The 15,818-nt window shown below is 31.1% G+C and overlaps 1 protein-coding gene across 3 annotated transcripts in view; it reads right to left on the bottom strand.

Annotated features, from left to right (window-relative positions):
• The window catches only part of LOC106472741 (arf-GAP domain and FG repeat-containing protein 2-like), a 35,675-nt gene extending 20,724 nt beyond the window's left edge, over positions 1-14,951 (bottom strand). Inside the window, exons 1-4 of one of the 3 annotated variants that reach the window (XM_022402211.1) lie at positions 14,933-14,951; positions 13,148-13,241; positions 11,232-11,541; positions 8,174-8,315 (exon numbers count right to left, since the gene is read on the bottom strand). In XM_022402211.1, the coding sequence (XP_022257919.1) occupies positions 8,174-8,315; positions 11,232-11,393 (304 nt within the window). In that variant the 5' untranslated portion in view covers positions 11,394-11,541; positions 13,148-13,241; positions 14,933-14,951. Of the gene's footprint in view, positions 1-8,173; positions 8,316-11,231; positions 11,542-13,147; positions 13,242-14,316; positions 14,737-14,932 lie in introns of those variants that run through there. The other 2 variants (XM_022402207.1, XM_013933401.2) reach the window with 2 other exon arrangements.
• Positions 14,952-15,818: the final 867 nt, after the last annotated feature.

Raw genomic sequence — 15,818 nt, 5'->3', positions numbered from 1 at the left:
TATCATACATTGTAACTCAATGCTAACAAGAACAAGTTTCAACTATATTTAGTTATGTAAATTAATATCATAAATTAAGGTGGAAAATTTTTCTTTGAGAAATGGTTCTATTGAACTTGACACATTCAGGTTTTTCTTGTTCTGTCAACCAAAACAGTACATTACCGAAGTCATTTGACTAGTGTCTACTTTATCCAAAAGGGAAAGTCTGAGAGTCTTTTAATAACATTAATAATTTAGACTTGTATTGTGATTTCATTATAAACAGGAAGAGAGGTCTTTGTAAATACTTGTGTATCACATACTTCTGTAGCCTAATATTAAATTAAAAATTACACTATTTTCCATGATAATCTAACAAACTACTCTAAATGTCAGTATTATTGGACCTCTTTAAAAGTTTTATTGATGTTTAAAGAGAAACCTTAACTTTATCAACTTCCTCTGGGCCTTATGGTTTTCTATTATATTCAAAGTATCACTCCAGCACTTACCATAAATACTATCAAACCTGAAACATAGAGACAGCTGAAGTCTATTCATAATATCTGCAAGTGAAATATTTTCTAAACACATAAAACATCAAGGTTCTTCACTACATGTCTAACAACCTCCTTAAAAAAACTACAGAGCTTTATTTAAATATTTGCCTTATGCTATGTGCACAGTACTAATGAACTTTTCAAACATAAGCACAGGCAAGAGGGTGGCAAAACATATGCACAGTATTTGTTAGTACTTTATGTTTCCTAGTAATTTCACTTTTTCCAAAAACTATTTATTCTAAATTTTATGTTAAATATGAATCTATGTATATAATTTTTTTAAATCTTGCAGTGATCATGATTATGGGTATGCTATTGAAAATAAGATGCCCACTTGGTTGTTAACTGTTGAATTTTACTTATCTGATCACTACTTATAATTGTCTCAAGATATAGACAAGTAATATTTACCAAAGACACATTTCATTAACATTTTCTGTGTCAGAAGTAAATATCACCAATGCCAAAACTTAAAATAACACTTTGTATATCACAAGTCATTACCATTTCTGTCAAGATTTTGAATATGTTTAAGTAATTAACAATCTATTTAGAGCATAATTCAGATATACAGTGTATAAACTTCTAGCTGTATAAAGTATTAATCTATCATGCTACATTACTTTGGAATGAAACACCCATAGACATGTTAATTTTCCAGAAAATTATATCGTGGAAAATCTTCCAAAATATTTTCACAGTCTTTTTAGATTTAAATTTCTTGTTGAATAAGTAACAAAAATTTTATTGGTAACAATTAATGTCAATGATAAATTTTCATTCATCAATCACTGAATCAGAACTTGATATCATCGTAGTGTTGCTTGAGTCGATGTTTGCACTGACAGTGTACCATGACAAGTTTAGCTATTATGTCCATTGTTTTTTAATTTTACATTGTTGAATGCCTTTCAATTTACTTTGAAAGCAGTTATGGTAGGTGGAAAGCAAATACTTATGTAGCAGTTTTAGATAACTAGAAACTTCCCATAAAATTAAAGGTGTAGTGATGCTAGAGGTTCTCTGCTCCCTAATTTGTCTCCAGTTCAACAATCAGCTAAATCACATAAAACAGCCATTGGATCCACTCTGAAAATATACACATCTACCTTCATGATCATGTCCATGGCTTCAGTTTGTTCATATTCCATCAAATATTTTGGATCCAACATTTTGGCTATTAGCTGAAGAGGATTAAAATCAAAATCATGGATGGTGAAAAATGCCATCATCAAACACTGATCAAAACACACAGTAGTGTGTCATACAGCCATGAAAAAAAACTTGAGACATGCAGCACATAGTGTGCTATTTACAAGAACCAATGAATTGTGATTTTAAGTTATCTGTAACTTAGTACTTCCTTCGTGAATTTTTCACCTATAGTCTCCCAGTTTGCTTACCTCACATTTCAAATTTCAAGAAACATCAATGTCGTAAAAACTGAGATGTTTGATGCCAATGTTTCTGATTTTTTTGTCTTCTTCTATGAACCAAATTGTATGGAATTTTTAAAAAATCTAAAGACCTACTTCCCAAACTTTGATTTTTATGAAATTTGCTACACATATAGCATACTGTTTACTCTATGTCTGTACAAAATTTCACACAAACCAAACACAATGTTTAGCTGTTACAGTAAAAAGAACAGTGATTTCTGAAGGATAATTTTTGCTCAGACCAACAGGACAAATAGTAAATGGAATTGTTCTGGAATTACTTACAGGAATTCCCCTGATCTCAATTGACTAGGGTGTCCAAGCCTACAACAGCAAAGGATGTATACATCTTGTTCTACAACTTAGATCATACTGTCTCTTCAACACATGATAGTTTGCATTTATGTATGTAACAATATAATACTGTACAATGCCACTTTGAAAGTATTCTTTATATTTTACAGCTTTTATGTGGTGTGGACATTCAACTGATATGTAGGCCAAACGCTGCATGACATAATAAATCCATGTTGGTAAATTTGTGTAAAACCCATGCATTTACAGCTCAAATTTGTAAATATACATATTTTTTAATTTCTGTTTATCACAAACAGGTGTGATGATATCTAAAACAAAAACAGCCTAGCTGTAAAAAAAAAAGAAAAAAAAAGACAGCAACTAAATGATGTGAAGTCCAAATTGACAGCCAAGCCAGTGTAATAATACTGTTGATGAGAATGAAAATTTAAATAATGACAATTCAGGTAAACATTGTGTTATTACAGACTCCTAATTGAAACACTGAGAATGGTAACAGAATGTTTAACTGAACTGTCATTATTAAGATTTTCCTTGTCATTAACAACATTACTGCACTGGCTTGGCCACAATTTTGATTTCATGTCTTTTAGATGCTGTAATTTTTTTTCACAGTTGGCCTGTTTTTGGTTTAGATCTTGAACTGCTGAAAATACTGTTTGATGTAAAATGCTTCTGTTAGTGTTTTCCACTTGAAAAATGGACAGGGGCTGAAAACAGCTTCTTCCAAGCAGTCCACAGAAGCTGTTAGCTAGTTCTTTTCCTTCCAGTTGTAGTTTCTAAGTGGTTTGAACACTGAAGAGAATAGGCATACAGGAAGTATAAAAGTGAGACATATATGGCCACTCTTATATAACAGAAAGTAATTAAACAAAGTGACACAACTGGGCCATGATTAAAGTTTTTAAAACACATTTATAAAGTATCAGTTAACATATCTATTATTTCAAATTGATAAAGTATCATCACATTTTCTTCAAAGAGCTTCAACAGAACATTTATAATGAACTATACTATATCATAGGCAAAAATATATTTTGTGCATGTCATATCACTCAAACAATCATGGGCAATGAAGAGACTAATCAAAACACTGTGAATACACATAGGAATCATGTCACTGGAGGTTACAGTTATCATGTTGTGATACAAGGTTATTTGCAATAAATATAATAATTATTGTTCCTAAGTCCCTCCTGTGACACACAAAAATAGTGGGAGCTATAAAAAGCACCCGTGAAATAGCATTTTTGGCTGTTCACAAACACATTTCGAGACAGAAACACTGCTTCACAACATTCTTACCTTCAATACTTATTACAGCAAGCAAGATTGTATGCAACAGGCTCAACACTCTATCAACTTTTCACCTTCATCCAGTATGTTTTTATGGATGAAAAAAGATGCTAACCTATAGAATCTACCAAGGCTGACTACAAATGCTCATGGCTTTAAATGGATTTTTAAGGTACTTGGTAAATGATCCTCAAAGAGTGGCTACAAGATAAAGAACAATCTCCTTTTTACCTTTCTCAATTTAATTATGTTTAAGTTCTTGGTGTAGAAAGTGTTTCTTCTAGTAAAACTTGATAATCTGATTGATTGCTTCTGCAAGACTGATTACAGTTCTCAACTTGGAAAATTTCCTTAGCAAGCAGTTTCAAGTCATGAGTGAGACAGAGAGAAGTAATGAGGTGAGGATATTCCTTTTATCTAAGTATCCATGCAGTCATCATTTTATTGTATGAACCTTTTTCAATTCCCAGGTGGCTATGACATAACCAAAGACTAGCCCTACAGTCAGAAGTGCAAGATTAAGTTTTATTTAATTAGAAAAACTACTTCAGGATTTTCAAAAACAAAGCTAATTAAAGGATTTCCTCTCACATCAATTTCATCCATTTTCAATTAATCTACTTTAACTATTTTATCCTCAAAAAGGTTTTCCACTAATTTCTACTTCTCATCCTAAATGGAACATGAAAAATGGAAGCTTGTAGGAAATGCAAAAGTAGACTTTGGATTGTTAATAGCTTCCTTCCAAAATTTTTCTTCAGTGAAATTAAATAGTGTATACATTTTACAAAATGACTCCTCACTGTTGTGACATTGTTATTATAAGTTTGGGCATAAAATATTCACTCACCAATCACTTAGAAGTTGACTCACTTCTTGAAATGATATCAGTTTTCACTTGATGGATCAAGCATTACTGTACTTTTTCAAGCTTTTCAGTGAAACATGGTATAACAGTCCAGGGTTCTAGAACCAAACTTCACTTGAGACAAGTAATTGATCAACACATAGCTTCACAGACAAGCTGCATATTTCACAAGCACTATATATTATGTGAAATGGGGTTATCCTTTCTGTGTATGGAACATTCAACAAAGACAAGCCCTCACAAATGGAAAGCTTAGCAGCTGCAGCATTTGTTGAGAAAAAAGAAATCTGAACAAAATAGTTTGAAAATTAGAAATGAATTAATGATAAGCTGGCTTATTGCAGGTACAAGATTATTAATCAGAATTTTAAACAGTAGACCTATAATTAATTGGAGGCAGGATCCTGACATGGCAACTGTAGATAAAAGAGTGATTCAATAACTAGTACATTATCAATGGATTTTTCTTCATTTTATTATGAAAATGGCTATTCATTCAGATGGCCTTGCAACAAGGTCATGTTCTGCCAATCATAACCTAAATGTACACAAGGCCAAACACAAATACTCTACATTTTGTAGAAACTTCTATGTTCACATTTCCTCACATTTGGACTATTATTCCTTGGCTGAGAATTTACGCTTCCCAGTAATCAAAACAGGATATTGTATTTTCTCTGAGCAATTCAACACTTGTAGCTGGTAAACCTGTGTAATTGGCAATATTGGTCATTTACCATAAAACACTGCAGACCAAACCTAGACATTTTTGCAATTCAGAAATTTTCTGTAGTTCTTGGATAATAGCTTTGTTTTCTTTGGACAGCTCTCTATCAGCTTTCTAAGCAATTTCAGGTTCTGGAATAAAGTTTATATACATATAGTTCACACAACTACTCATTAATTAATTGTGATACTTAAGTAAAGCACTAGAACAAATATTACTATTTTCATTAGATACAATATTTCCTGGGAAACATGTAATGCTACACACTAATTAATACAAGATATTGATGTATTTCTGTATGTTTTAAATTATTGTTTGTTAAGTTGTAAATAGTAGTAATTAATATTCATTCACTTTCACTAAAACTTTATACTACTGCAGCCAAATAATGAATAATTTTTATTTAAAATGAAATAAATAAGTGACTGTAAACAACAGCCTAATGAATAAGTGAGTGTCAGAAAAGGTGTCAGTCTATGAGATTGAGATTGGTTTACTGTGCACAACAGATGAGCTAATAAACAATGTCACTATTGTAGGTGTCAAGTGATAGGCTAAAAACAACACTGACACCAATGGCATCATACAGTCATAATTTGGTACTTAAATTCACACAATACAAATGTCTCTTACCACATGTAGTCCTTTGTTTAGGTGGTTTTTCAAAGTTTTGTCTGATCTGGTGGTTTGAGGGGAAGTATCATGGGCATCTTCCTCATTTATATCTATCAGCTTTTACTGAAATGTTCAATGCACATAATACTGTTGTCACAGGGTATGAAAGCCTTTCTTAATACCCATTCCATCCAATCTTTTCACAAAGATTTGTCTTTTGGGTAATGATAAAATGATAAACTTTTTTTCTTCTTATATACACTATAACAACCAGGAACTATACAATAAGAATTATATAGATTATATTTTAAAATACAACACACAAGTAAACTATAGTTATACTTATGACCATAGTTACAAATATACACTTGATGTTTTGCATACTGGGTAGAACCCAGGTTCCCATAATCCTCTGCACATTTGGTGTATTATTCAAAATTGATACTGTAAAGTGATTTCAGTTACACCAATCTAAGAACAAAGGATTAATAAAAAAAATTGACTAAATTAGACTTCTCAAAAGTAGGGAAACTATAAACACTTATTAAAAAAAACCTTCAGGCAGTAGCATAGAGGACATTCACCAACATTTCGTATTATTCTGATGGCTAACAACAGAGCAACAAAAAGGAAATATTAATATGAAACCACAAGAAAACTTGCAAACAATAATTTACATCACATAGTTAGTTACATACAGCTGAATAATTTTAAGGAACTTGTTTCCTGTAATCAGTTAGTTAACATCTAAGTTTATTTCAATTACAATAATTAAGGTTGAGCTGTTTCATGAATACTAAAATTTGTTAAAAAAACAAGAAAAATGTTCCAAATCATGTCTCTACTCAGAGATCAACTATCACAATTTAATATATTAAGTGTTTTAATAAGACAATTTTAAAGCATTCCTACTACTTCTAAAAATTAAAAATGTTCAATTTTTTCACAACAAAATCTGAGGTAGTGGTAAACAAATGGAAGTCTTAAAAAAAAAAGAGAAAAAAGTACTGGCTAAGTCTTTTTTTTTTCTCTTACAATATGATCTCATCACCTTGTGAAACCTTTCAACAAGTGAGCCTGTTAACTAATACCATGGAATCAATTAAATTTAAAACAAATTTTATAAACACATTCCAATAGTTTTACATGTGGCAGAACTTACAAAAGCAAATTCTTGTTTATTTAATCCTCATTCCAATGATATGATATATTGCTACAGTAGAAGCCTGTGTAAAGCCTAACTTTACACAGTTATATTATTACAAAACAAATCTTCTCCAACTAGTTGCAATTTCAATTCATGCCTGTGCACACTTACCTGGTGACTTTACAAATACAATAATTAAAAAAAATGTTAAAATGCATATTATGGGTAAAATTTTGAGTAAATGTAAATGTTTTAATAATAACTAAAAAAATACACTCACAGTCAGTTTTAACCATTAACTTTTATCTTCTTTGTACGTATTGTTTATTTCTATTCGTTATAAGCTTTGACTCTCTCTCTTCACCATTTGTATTGGCTTTTCATTAGTTACAAGCATTAGCTTTTGAATTTTATTGTTTGTATGGATTTTTTTATCAGTTATAAGATGCAACTTTTGATCTTCATTACTGCTACTGTTTTGTCTCATGGTGAATTTCTAACTTCAATGAAATTTTTTTATTTTAAGTTCAATTCAATTTCACATACTTCTCCCCTCCAAGAAGTGCAAAAAAATCATGGATCTACTGTATTTAAAAGATGTTCATAGATCAGCTGGTAATTCTTTGATGCATTTCATGCATTTTTGCTATACATAAAAAAATCTATTAATTTTGACACAGCAAACTTTAATAAGTATTGAGATTTCAAGTAAAATTTCAGAAACATTCGTAAGTTTCAACAAAGAGCTCTTTGAATTTCAACTAGTTGGAACCAAACCATCACCATCACTTATTTTATCAATACAAACTGGGAGCATCTGGTATTAATAAAACTTCATATTTTTTTTCCTAAGCATAGGATAAATTCAAATAACTTGTATTAAATAAAAAAATACCACATAAAACAGCATGTTTATCATCACCGGCCATTCTTTGTTTTCAACCGCAGATGAACAAAAAATACACAGTAATGATCAATACTAAAAGACTCGGAGGTTAGAATATTAATAAGCCTTCAATTGCAGTAGAGGTTGATCATGATTTGATTTTGCATTAGTAAAAAGAAATATAAATTATAACAGGAAGGACAAAACCATACAAGTTGGTAAAATTTAGGAAGTTTAAGCTTTTACTAAAATCAAGATGGTTTTGGAAGTAATAGCAAAAAACAGCATCAATAAAATTGGAAAAACATTTATAAGAAGATAACATTTTCTACCATTTGACTTAGCTGTTGTATTTTGAGCAAAGGGATCTTTTCCAAAATCTCTAAAAAAATCAGTGTTTATATCTTGACTTTTTAATGCTCTTGGTGGTTCTAATGATGAGGTATCACTGGAACTCCAGGAGGAAATGTTTTGCTGCAGAAACAAGATATACTTATGTTTAGTAATATCAGACATTAACGTAAATTCTACTCCTAATATATGAGATATGAATGTTATTCATAAACATCTCTTAAAAATTAAAGCATCTATAATCTTATAATTATTCTTAATGTATCAATGAAAATAAAAATTCTGTAGAACTTTTAAAGAAGTTTAGGATTTATTAATTAGCTACCTGTACTATTCTAGAAAAGTAATATTATCATTTGGTGTAACAAGTTTCTAGGTTTAATCTTAATATTTTTTTATTAAAAATTAATTTCAAATAAATATGTAACTCTATATCTATATCTATTGTATTTCTTAGCTATCCTTGATGCTAGATATCATATTAAACTATTATGCCACTTGCTGGGTGTCATGATATCATTAACTCTCATTTACAGGATAAGCATGATACTGGCATTAAACCACAAATCAAGACCTTATTTCATCTGAGATCCAAAATTAAGGTGGAAAGGAAGAGACAGTTTAGATGTACAGAAGAAAAACCTATCTGGAATTAATTTAATACATACTTTATATGTTTGTAGGTTCCTATCCTAGCATTATAGGGATAGAGAGGCATCAGAAGTGAATATAATGCAAATTCATTTTTAAAACAAGATAAGAATCAAAGAAAAAGTTGTACAGAGGACCTGAAACACAAATAAAAAGTGTGGTTAAACAAGTACTTAGAGAGGTCAAGCATAGATGTGGAAACAAAAAGCTTAAAGTGCACTCTATTCAGTGACAAGTGCATCTAGTGGTTTAAGAACCAAGTGAGTTGAGGCTTCTACTCCACTAGAAGTGTATCCATGCACAAATAACTGAAAATCAAGGAAGAGGGAAAAATGGTTAAAAAGGATAAAACAACATATAGTTTAGTCCTACATTTCAAAGACCTGTCAGCTATGGAACAATGTAATGAATACTCTTGAAACACAACCTTCAAATTTGATACCTAATTGTAATGGTATGTATACACAAAATGGATCATTGTTAGGTATTTTATAAGCTGTAGCACTAAACACACCTCAGATATTGCATAAGCAGAACTTGTAATTCCCCAACAAAGCAAAGTTAACCACAAGCACATGATCAAAGGGGGAGATGGAAATAAACACATAACTCAATAAGGCATACAGAAAATTGGCAAAATAACTACCATGAACAGTTAAAACCTACTGCATTATGATGTTGATAAAAGCCAACATGTTAGGCAATTGCAACATACACACCTGTACAGCATTTTTTACTGAACATCAATTTACCATAACAATAAAGAATTACCCATTTATATGCATCTTGAAGAAATATAGCATAAGAGCTTGCTCAAAAATATATCAAAAAATATTAATTCCATTAAATGAGATGGTTAAACTCAGTTCTTCAATCCAATAAATAGTAAACAAATGGAAGGAATGCCTGCAAGACCTGAGTCAGCCATAGGCAAAATTGTGATCTGTGCAAACTTTGTACTTGGCCTCCCTGCCCCTGTAAAATTGAAAATAACTACTACTTACAAGGTCAATTTTAGCACCTCTTGTGATGCATCCCAAGGGCCAGCCCTGTGCAAAACAAATGTGAAACTTCCCTGGCAAATAGAACAATTAGCAGATTCACCAACAACAGAAGTGATCCAAAGAAAAAGAGTAATAGTCAAGTAAGAAATAATTTGCCTTAAATTGAATGAGCATTAGCCAAGAACATCTACAGAAAAGTAGCTAGAGATGTTTGGATTCAGAAATTCTAACAACACTGGAAGAAGTTTTAATATAAGCAAAGAAAAAAAAACAGATATACTATTGAAAGAACTCAAAACAAGAGTCACGAAAACAAATTTCAGCAGTGAACAAAGAACAAGCACCATCAATGAAATACATATCATTACTGTCTACACAAAATAAAATTCCTGAACTGTAGTTTCAAGAAGGAGCTACTCTGACCAATCACTGGTTGAAGGAGTCATTTCACACTAGAAAGCTAATCTTATAAAACAGAACTGGAGCTATATTTAGAAATAGATACAACATTTAAAGTCGAGGACAGCTTGCAGCTTGTTTCAGTTTTCTTAAGCACCAGATATTATTTTTCCATTTGGAGCTCACTTGCACAAATTCATGCTATCAGAAGCTCTTTTCTAATGCCAATGTTCTCAATTTCAGAAAAAACACTGATGTTTATTCTAAAGTACTCATTCTTTTCCAACTGCTTTTTAAACATTTACTGTGTACTAAACCTTGTAATATACATTAAAAAAATGTACGAAAATATACAATAAAAATAACTAAACTAGTGTGTGGTAACAGATGTATTTTATATAGCAGCATTTTAGGCCATTCAACAAATTTAAGTTCATAATACATGCACATAAATGTAATATTAGAATTCCAATGCCAAAAATATAAAATAAAGGTATAATGCACCAGTCACAGAACAAAAATATATTAAATAAATAAAACATAACTTGAGACTAAAAATTCATGTTTAATTCATTAATTTTCTACACAATAAAATTCTAAGCATTTGAAATAATGTATTTCAATTTTCTGATGTGAATTTTAACAACCAGGTGTTCCACAGTGTCATACATGTTTTAAGGTACCAATGTAGTCATGTTTCAAAAGGCCTGGAAATCATAAACAAATTTTGGACACTCCTGACAGCTCCTGATGTGAATTTTAACAACCATGTGTTCCACAGTGTCATACATGTTTTAAGGTACCAATGTAGTTATGTTTCAAAAGGCCTGGAAATCATAGAAACAAATTTTGGACACTCCTGACAGCTATGATAATTCTTTAGAACATGTATATGTATATATATCTTTCACTCTCAAATAAAACTAAATAACAGTTTTAGAAAATGCATTTGTAACTGAATCATCATCACAACAATTGACATCACCTTGCTATTTTGGATGACTAGAGGGGCAGGAGTCTCTCCTAATAAGGTGGAAAGAGGTTTTGTCTCAGGTATACTATTCTGGGAAACTAAGGTAGCATGGCCACCTTTCTGCTCAGGCTTACATGGCTGAGTTTGTGAAAGTTGTCGCTCTTCATTCTGCATTTTTTTTTACTACTGTTTCAGGATGAACATACCATCTTTTACGCTCATATTTTTGTATCATAAAATCTCTGTTGTGATGTTCATCCCTTATCTCAGGCTCCATACATGCTTTAGAATCGTAAGTTCCAAGCCATACATGTCTGCAGTACTATATACAAATATGGAGAGAAAAATATGTTAAGAAGATTTCATTAACAATATGAATACATTTCATTAAACTAAGTTTTAGTTTCTTATCTTCTACAATCACATACATTGAAATTTAGTCCATTGAAAAAATCATTGAGAAGCTATTTTATATTAAGGGACCATTAAATGATACAATTACAAACATCCTGAAACTGAACATTAATCCAAAAAATTTCCATATGTACACAGTTGGCTAAAATATAACATAATAATAAGGACAACAAGGGACTTTTTACTTCATCTAGGTCATCCTATTCATTAAATTACCCACTCAAAAACTCAAAGCCAGCCCTTATCATTCAAATATTTATCAAGCTTTCCCTTAAACTCCCTTAAATTAATTGCATCTATCATACAAAGGCAACCCATTCCAAATACTATCAATCTTGTTTGAAAAATAAAGCTATGTTTGCTAACAATAACTTCTACACTGCCAAAATTTATGTGTGTCTCCTAGTCTTATCATTATCACCATCAAGAATGAAACAAGATGAGGCATCTGCACTATCAATTCCATTAACAGTCTTAAATCAATCTTCATCAGATCCTCTCTAACTCTTCCTTTTACAAGAGAAAACAAGTTCAGAGATTGTAAACTATCCTTTTATGACAATCTTTCCATCCTAGTAGCCATCCTCTGAACCCTTTCCAACAATTTAATGTTCTTTCTAAGGTAAGGAGACCAAGACTGAACACAGTACTCCTAATGTGGCCTAACCAATGGCATTATAATCTCTTTAAATTTATATTTAATATTTGTTAGTCCCACATATTTATACTAAAATAAGCTAAACAATTTTACAAATAAGTATAGTTTTCACATTTGAGCACTTTCATAATGACAAAGTAGCTGCTTTGTTAATAACAATGATAAACTCAATATGTAAATACTTGTGGCCTAAGTTATATTGGACAGACGAGTAGGAACTTAAAATTTAGAACAAAAGAACATCAAAAGGTGGTGGATAAATTATAAATGGGTGAATTGGCTTTGACAGAACACGTGGTGAATTCTACACATGTTATTGTTTGGGATAATGTAAAAATACTTACACAGATAACAGAAAAAGATGAACTAAACAAAAGAGAATCCTTAGAAATTGTTAAAAACAAAATGAATATAAATAGAGATTTAGGCTCTGGAGCCATAGAAATAAATTTTTGGAAATCGTTGTTGTAAATAGCACCACTGTAAAAACATGCTAATTATATATGTACATAGGTTTATAAGAAATTTCAACTGTACTTCATGGTTTATTCTCCTGAAGTTGGTGGAATTATTTCCCCCAAAACATGTAGAGTTTTAAAGTTTTTAAATTATATTTTTTAAACTTTACAAATAAATTATTGTGCAAGTAAAAAACATTGATGTATCATTTGATTAATTTTATTTAAAATGATACACTCTTATCACCTAAGCATTCTTTTCAAGAAAATGTGAATAATTACCAAAAGAACAACATAATGTATGTTGATGAACTCTTACAACTATTGAATTTTATACAATCTCTCTTATTCATGAGATATTTAACTTTATAATTCATTTTACTTAAAATTATAAATACCTCATTTCCTTTTTGCTTGATAAAATCAATTTCTTCAGATGTAAAATTAGTCATTGTAATGGACTTCACCCGATGTGGAGGGTTTAATCCTCGTCTAGAAATCAAAGATATATATATACTTTTATCACCAACCACAAATAATTCTATGAACTTCTATATTTCAACTTCATTGATTTAATATATCAAATCACTACAAACAGATATTTAAAGGAATTGAAGTAACTTATTTCAGGTATTCAAAAGTGTTAGGTTTTAAAAGTCTTTTACAAATAGTCTGTTTGAATGGTAGAATAAGGTTGGAAAATAAATTTGAGTATAAGGACTAACAGGGTTAAGCTTTGGTGTCTCAGACACATCTACTCTTAAACAAAATTATTTTTCTATTATTTATGAATTTGGGGAAAGTTTTACTTAGTGGACCAGATTTCCAGTAATGCTATTACTATTAGTAATATAGGGATAGTACAAAATATAGTTCCTAAATCATTTGGGACCCATAACCAAATATATTTTGTAAATGTATAGATGGAAAGTGAATCATATAACCTGCAGTTCTCAAATTTTGTGTGTGTGCACCAACTTAATTCTTTTTAAATTTTGGCAGACCACAATAGCATCTATACACTATGCTGCTGTTTCCTTTCAGTAATTGTGCAACCTTTCCACAGACCACCTGAAAGGAGCCTGTGGTCCATAAATTGAAAACCATTAACCTAGAGCTCTGCAAATTAAAACATTTAAAAACAAGTTTCATAATAGGAAATACTCAATTAAAAGTAAAAGGCTACACAACATACAGTTACAAGAAAGTTTTGTGTTACAACTTACACTGGGACAGTGGGAGTGAGACGAAATAAATAATAATTTTTTTTCCCCAAAAAATAAACTGTTTAATATTCGTTTATAAATTATAATTTCATTTTCAATGTTCCCATGTTTAGCCTTTAAGGTCTTAAACTTTGCCCTATGTTATAACTTATAGTACTGTTATAGCTATATAGTTATGTTAACTGATGACGATGTAATATATAAATTGTAAGACTCACCTAACACATTAAGTTGACTAACAGTGTGCGAGAAAATGATTATTTAATTATTATTCATAATAAATTAACTTAAGTTAAGGCTAAGCTACATAACGTCATAGGTACATCAAAAATGGTACTCACAGTATTCCGCTGCATGACGTACAAACAAATGATCCTATTGTTACATTTACATATGTCGGTCCTCTTTGGTGACAGTCAAAACACTGTCTGTTGGCTGGTAATTTAGCTAATTCTCTAAGTACTTTTACATTCTTATCAAGTTCTTGAACTTTACGCCTGGAAGCCATCTTAAACTACAAATTGAGTACAATCCTGAAGGCGCTAAAATGACACCACCTTAAACTTTAAAAGTTCAACAGGAAGAGTCAATCAGAAGGTGGTTTTGGTTTGTCTGGGTTAAACGAAACTTACTTGGCTTTAGCATAAATCAATTTCACTCTATCGTTAATATTATGCAGTGCCATTTCACATTGATATTTTCAAACTGTATTATGAATTTATATCACGTGCTATATATATGATTTCACGTTACTGTCGTTAGGTCTTATATGAGTTACAACTTACAAGGTTGTGTCTAACACATAAATTTACGTGGCGGAACATATTCGACCAAAATTTAACAAGAAAAATATTAATAAACAAAAGCTTAATGTAAAGGCCACGAATCACGTTTACAAAAATAACCATTTAAATCTTAACTTCCTCCAGTGAGTTAACAGTATGTGTACGAACTTACAACATTAAAATCCGGGGTTCGATTCTTCATGGTGGACCAGAGCGCCCATAGCCTATTGTACAGTCTTGCGCTATCAAATAAAAAACAAACTTTAACAAATTGAAAACTAACACAACTATGTAATCAAATTTAAGCATTCATTTACCATGTCCTTTAGATGTGTCCCCTGGTGGGTCAGCGCTAAAAAATCCGAGGTTCGATTTCCCGCAACAGACAGAACACAGATAGCCAATTGTGTAGTTTTGCGCTTAAAAAAACAAAATAAATTTTAATATTTTTACGGTGTGAACGCCTTTTCTAAGCTGATGAAGCGCGACTATAATTAATTTTACTCGTCATAAGAAATCAGTATTAGACCGATTTTAATTTTAACACTATTATTGTTTATTTATTGTTTTTCAAGAATAAGTGTGTATAATAGCATTTCAACCACACTGTGGTCATTGTATCCATTGCCGACGATGCATTTCGCTCAATACCAAAAAAAGAGTCATCAGGCTGATTGGGACACAACAGACACTGTAATGGTTGGAACAGTGTTTATATAAGCAATTTGTTACAATAACAATTCTTTGTATGTGACTTAGGTAGAGTCTTCATGATGAACAAACAAAGGTGAAATGAGCAGCAACTGCTTAGTTCAGCGCGATATTTGTGAAGAAAGTCTTGGAAACTAATCTACAAAAACAGCACGGATGGAAAAGATGATGTTTCGAAAGATTTCGGTTTTCATTCTTCACCCGTTTTTGCAGGGGTCTATATGATATTCGGAAGTATTGAGGTGGATTCAGTCCTTTCTTAATAAAACTGGTTTATTCTTTCCAAATACAACTTTACGATACACTTAATTTCAACAGTCGCTCTACAACAAACGTCTCACGAGGGC

This window comes from Limulus polyphemus, unplaced genomic scaffold (genome assembly GCF_000517525.1).
Source record: "Limulus polyphemus unplaced genomic scaffold, Limulus_polyphemus-2.1.2 Scaffold123, whole genome shotgun sequence".
Lineage (NCBI taxonomy): Eukaryota > Metazoa > Arthropoda > Merostomata > Xiphosura > Limulidae > Limulus > Limulus polyphemus.
The sequence above is the reverse complement of the archived record's forward strand: the minus strand, read 5'-3'. Positions and strand labels throughout refer to the sequence as shown.